Source organism: Branchiostoma floridae, chromosome 10, assembly GCF_000003815.2.
Source record: "Branchiostoma floridae strain S238N-H82 chromosome 10, Bfl_VNyyK, whole genome shotgun sequence".
Lineage (NCBI taxonomy): Eukaryota > Metazoa > Chordata > Leptocardii > Amphioxiformes > Branchiostomatidae > Branchiostoma > Branchiostoma floridae.
Genome location: NC_049988.1, coordinates 10,732,467 through 10,738,379, shown reverse-complemented (window position 1 = coordinate 10,738,379; position 5,913 = coordinate 10,732,467). Strand labels below are relative to the sequence as shown.

Here is a 5,913-nt window from a genome sequence, read left to right as displayed (position 1 = left end):
TAAGGTGAAGTAAGGGTAATATTTTCAATGTTCGATTCCCAGGCACAGTATCCATTGGTTACGACATCGGCAATGGTGCATTAGGACTTCTGGTGACGTATTGGATCAGGACCAGGCGTGCCAAGGTTAAGGCGCTGTCCCTGGGCGCGCTGCTACTGTGGGCGGGAGCCATGATCTTCGCCCTCCCCCACTTCACAGTCGGACTGTACAACTACGGAGCGTCCGTTAGAACAACATGTCACCATGGCAACAACGACACCCGATCCACGTGTGAAGAAGAAGAAACGGGACTGTCTAATTACATGTTTGTGTTCCTTACAGGTACGGCTACACTGTGGGCTTGTTTTTGTTTATGTTTGTCTGTGTCAACAAATTACAAGAGGATCGTCTCATGTTTTGTTTTCCGTTTATTCTTTTGCTCCTTAAACCGTCATCTTTCGGGGGCCTTTTCACGTGTGTATTGAGGGTTTTCCTCTTTGTCTATTCACATTGTATATAATGTTAAAAGTAGGGTTTCCCCTATAAACAACCACCTATCTACTGGCGGCTGCGATCGCGTTACGACTGTCGAGCGACCAAAGATACCTCAGAGAATTTTTATAGATTAAAAACAATTTTGACATTTTTTGTGTCTTTTAAATCATACTTTTACATCTTGCTCCATATTCCAGTTATGAAATCAAAGGTCGCACAAATTTAATCTTGGTCGCTATACAGTCTCTCAGCGATCGCCATCCACACGAAAGGTGCATGGCCTCATGGTGATAAACAATATGTTAGCCTAAGGGACATGGAATATTTTAAAGAAAATCAATCACTGCAATAACATAGAAATATGAACACTACTTGGAGGATTATTTCAAAAACACAAAAATCTCGTTTCCTCCCTATGTTATTTTAGGTCAGATACTGCAGGGGATAGGGGCGATTCCACTACATACATTCGGTAGTGATCTGTTGGAGGCAAGCGCGCCTCCCAACTCTGGCGGATTGTATCTGGGTAAGAAATATCATTATCCTATGGTACACACGTAATGCACACTGATATGCGCATACACACATTATGCTCACACATACACTACACAGACACACACAGACACTGACTCATATGCATAATTACACATACACACACACAAGCACAGACAAAGACACACATGCACACACGCATACACACGCGCACGCACGAACTGACGCACATGCTAACACATAGAGTCATAGACACAGACACACTGACACATATTCATGCTTACACACAGACACTAATAACGTGCATGCATGAAGGTAATTGCTTGTGGTTTCTATAGGTTTGAAAGATGCCGCGGGTGCGCTTGGACCAGCTGTTGGCTACCTTCTCAATGGAAAACTGCTCAACACTTATGTTGATTTCAACAAACCAGGCGCAGTGCCGTAAGATTATTTTCTTTTCATATTCTTTGTTTTATATATACAGCATCACTTTGTATCAAGTCACATCATCTTAACTTAAAGATACACAAATCTATCAATTAGATATCAATGAAAATTCATGCATATGATCAAACATTTATTGTACAAAATTGAAAGTTAATGTTAACCCCTGTTAACAGCTATGTTAGAATTTATCTTTCATATGCTACAAGCAAAGGCACTCTGGCGGAAACTGTTCTAAATCTGAAATACATCATATTCTGTTGCTGTATCCATAACCCCCTTTCAAATGGAGGTATCTAAATGCGAGTAATCAAATTTAATGGCAGATTGCTGAACAAGGTTCATAGACAAGGAACGAACTTCTTCAAGTTTTGTGTGTTTCGCTGCCTTTTGAATTATATGTTTATATGTGGATCAGATTGGCGTAAAACCAAGGGTCACACAAATTCTATTTCCAGTTAAGGATTTCCAGGAGTCATTCAGGGGTCATGCACCAAAAACGAGGCTGCAGTTGGGCATTTATTAGTGTTCGCCGTCTTTTGAAAGATGACAACAAGTCTCATTTTTTTTCCAGACCGGACGGAGGCCCATCAGACTCCCGGTGGCTGGGTGCCTGGTGGCTTGGGTTCCCCATGTTCGCTACTATCGCACTTCTCATCTCACCCTGGCTAGCGGGACTACCGGGCAAATATCCAGGTAGGAAATTCAACAGTTTAACAACAATAACGATATAAAAGACATCTGCTAAAATTTACTTATAATCTTTCATCAACTACATATCAAATATCCGATACAATAATTCACTTTTCAGCTCACTTTCAGTATATGATTTGAATAGTCTTTTGTATGAATTATCTAACTGTTACATATCATAACTAAACTTAGATCATCTACATATCATCTAGATATTCTAGCCTAGGGGTGGGTACCGGTACAGAAAATTCAGGTCCAGGTCCGGTTCAGGTACAGAGGATCAGGTCCAGGTCCGGACCTGAACCTGGACCTGATTCAGTATGACTCATGCCAATGGTCCATTTCACTGCAAAGAAATCTGTTTGGTGGAGTATTAGACTTACACTGGCGTCTTAAAATCCTACAACGCTAACTGCGCCTGTACGATTGACTGTAAAACTTGGTAGAAATGACTATAAAACTTTTCTACTTCACTCTTGTTATTTTCTTCCACCTGCAAGCGCCAAAACGTGTGAATGCCTGATCAAGTAATCTGCTAATTTTCTAATAGGTCCAACATCCGGTCCACCTAATTTTTTCAGGTCCGGTTTTTCTGGACCGGTCCAATAAGAAAAACCGGTTTTGTACCGGTACGCTGTACCGATACCCAGCCCTATTCTAGCCTTAAAGGTGCGGGCCTCTATGTGTGATCCTGGCCATGAGAATTGGTGCTATGAACTAAATCCGTTCACTTGTTTCCCCCGTTCTAAAATTAGATAATGCTACTCTGTCTACTGAGTCAAAGAAAGGCGAAGAAGATCCAGAAAATAAGGGGCTAGTCAATTTCTTCAAGGAAATGGCGTCCATGTTTAAGATCCCGACGCTCCTTTTCCTGACGTCAGCGTCCTGCGGGATCGCCATGAGCTTTAACGGCCTCATCACCTTCGCCGTCAAGTACGTCGAGAATCAGTTCGCACAGCCTGCTGGGTGGTCCGCCATCTTGTCAGGTACGAAATGCCATAGACCAGATGCTCACGTCATTCAATATACAGCCTATTAACAATGGTTTGCTATAAAAAGAATAGGAGAAAGCAACTGTTAATAACTCAACTCTCTGCCGTTACTGACACACAAACATACCGTCATATGAAAGCCCGACATCTCAGCTGTAAAAAAAATACATATTAAAGATTGATAAGCTTTGTTTTCAGACATCATAACGAAATCCACCATTAGTCCCACCTTAATTACCGTATTAAGATACTAGAGATTGACGTTTTCAGCCTAGGTAGTATTGCTAGTAAATCGAATGTTGCCACTAAATTTTGTATTTAGTAGTCCGTATGAGATCGTAAAAATTAAAGTTGGTGTACGGTGTTGTTGACGAGACTACTATATAGACGATGACGATTCTTATTCCCTCTTTCTACAGGGATTGTTTTGATACCAGGAGGGATGGGTGGTTCGCTCCTCGGCGGTTTTATGATGAGAAGACTCCGAGTGGGAATTTCCGGAGCCCTGAAGCTGGCCATAACGGGAAGTATCGTCATGGGTATAACCTCTGCTGGCTTCTTGTTGCGATGTGATAACATCAATTTGGCTGGAGTTACCTCCCCTTACCTTCAGGGGTGGGTGCACTTTTATTGTCATGAACAATAGAGGTTACAATAGAGGTGCTGTGTTTGTGTAAGTGTCTGTGTGTGTGCAGAGATGCGTTTCCTGATATTTACGGTCAGCATATTGAATATGGATAGGTTTGCATGAAAGAATTAGAAATCTGATTTTTTTACCATATGGATGACGTCATCAGGTTTTATTGCCCCTGATATGTTTTTTATGAGAAAATACAGCACTTTGATGTACCACTGTAATGAAGCTATATTTATATTTCAGCCATACATAGTATGGTGAAATATATTGTATTCGTAATGTTTCTTTCTTTCTTCTTTCTTTCTTTCTCCTGTCAAATCTTCAAAGTGATTCATCTCCGCCGTTCCTGGACCGAATGACCTGAAATTTGGCACAGGGGTAGAATGGGCCAATACCTTGATGATTTTTCTCAGTTTTTTCATATCTGCCTCTAAAATGATTTTATTGAGATTTTTTGGTCAATTTTAGACCAAAACTGTATATTTTGGCCCCTGTACCCTGGTATTACAACCAAATGAGCTGAAATTTGACAGAGATGTGCCTTGATAATGCCCCCATATAAATTCGATAACACTTTTGGTGTACAGTACAACAAAATGCTTATTTTTGCGATTTTTTGACCAATTTTTGACCAAAAAAGGACACTTTTGGCCCCTGTACCCTGGTATTACAACCAAATGAGCTGAAATTTGACAGAGATGTGCCTTGATAATGCCCCCATATGAATTCAATAACACTTTTGGTGTACAGTACAACAAAATGCTTATTTTTGCGATTTTTTGACCAATTTTTGACCAAAAAAGGACACTTTTGGCTCCTGTACCTTGGTATTGCAACCGAATGAGCTAAAATTTGACACAGATGTGCCTTGATAATACCTTCATATAAATTCAATAACACTTTTGGTGTACAGTGCAACAAAATGCTTATTTTTGCGATTTTTGGCCAATTTTTGACCAAAAAAGGACACTTTTGGCTCCTGTACCCTGGTATTACAATTAAATGACCTGAAATTTGGTATAGATAGGCATTAGATACTTGGTAACAAGATTCAAGTAAAAATTTTGACATAAACAACTTTAAAATGATTAATTTTGGCACTTTTCTGAGGGGAAATTTGTTTTCTTTTGGCCTCCTGACGTGACCTTCAGTGACCCCGGACAGAGCCACACCTGTGCGCGTCAGCCGGAGAGTTAATTGAATCAAAGACCTAGCCAATCAGCGAAGAGGAGGCCAAAGGCTAATTAATATTCATAAGCGGGGCCCCATGATCCCGTATATAGCAGTGTTCCCGCCAGGGGGAGCGAAGCCCGCCTAAGGCTCTCGCATTTTAGACTATTCAGAAGGCTTTATATTGTATCAGTTCTTAGGGGCAAATCTATGATAATCGCAGCAGTCACTTAACTTCTCTTCAGGAGTTTAGCGTAACACTATTTCAGGTCAAACCGTCAAAGGAACTAAAAACAAACTTTAACGTTACTGAGTTCAACAGTACTTATAACTTGTTATCCGAAGTTGAAACGCTAGCGATGGTATTTTCGCTGCGCTGTTCGCTCCGTGCGACTGTTGTTGACGGTCTTATAACGGTATATTTTGCACCCCTGTACCCTGGTATGAGTAACATTTGGTATAGATAGGCATAAGATAGTTGGTAAAATGATCCAAGTAAAATTTTTGGCATAAAGTACTGTAAAAGGCTTAATTACAGCACTTTTTTAGGGGAAATTGGTTTTCTTTCGTTCTCCATGCCATGACCTTTCGGACGTTCACCCCACAGAGCCTACATCTGCACCTGCGTCTAACCGGCAGGAAGAGTTAATTCAATTAATGGTTCAGCCAATCAGCGAAGAGGAAAGCGAAGGCTAATTAATATTCATAAGCGGGACCACACAATACGTTAACTTGAAGACTCAGGCCGTACAGACTTCTCGCCAGGATTTTTTCAAAGCGTCGGACAGGGGTCCGGGGGCCGCCGAATGTCCCTGGCGGGGTCCAGGGGCAGGGCCACTGTGGGGGGGACCCAGGTGGGCGAAGCCCCCCCGGAAGCTCTTGCATTTTAGACTATTATTGAGAAGGCTTCTTTTATCAGTTTTTAGGGCCATATCTACGATAATCGTAGCAGTCACTTACTTCTCTTCAGCAGTTTGACTTTAAAATATTTCGGGTCAAAGCTTCAAAGAC

General features: G+C 41.3%; 1 protein-coding gene across 1 annotated transcript in view; it reads left to right on the top strand.

Annotated features, from left to right (window-relative positions):
• Window positions 1-5,913, top strand: part of LOC118424354 (solute carrier organic anion transporter family member 4C1-like) — an 8,762-nt gene that overhangs the window by 2,376 nt on the left and 473 nt on the right. Inside the window, exons 2-7 of the mRNA XM_035832903.1 lie at window positions 43-321; window positions 902-1,000; window positions 1,305-1,407; window positions 1,985-2,106; window positions 2,859-3,089; window positions 3,515-3,634. Coding sequence (XP_035688796.1) covers window positions 43-321; window positions 902-1,000; window positions 1,305-1,407; window positions 1,985-2,106; window positions 2,859-3,089; window positions 3,515-3,634 — 954 coding nt within the window. The remainder of the gene's footprint in view (window positions 1-42; window positions 322-901; window positions 1,001-1,304; window positions 1,408-1,984; window positions 2,107-2,858; window positions 3,090-3,514; window positions 3,635-5,913) is intronic.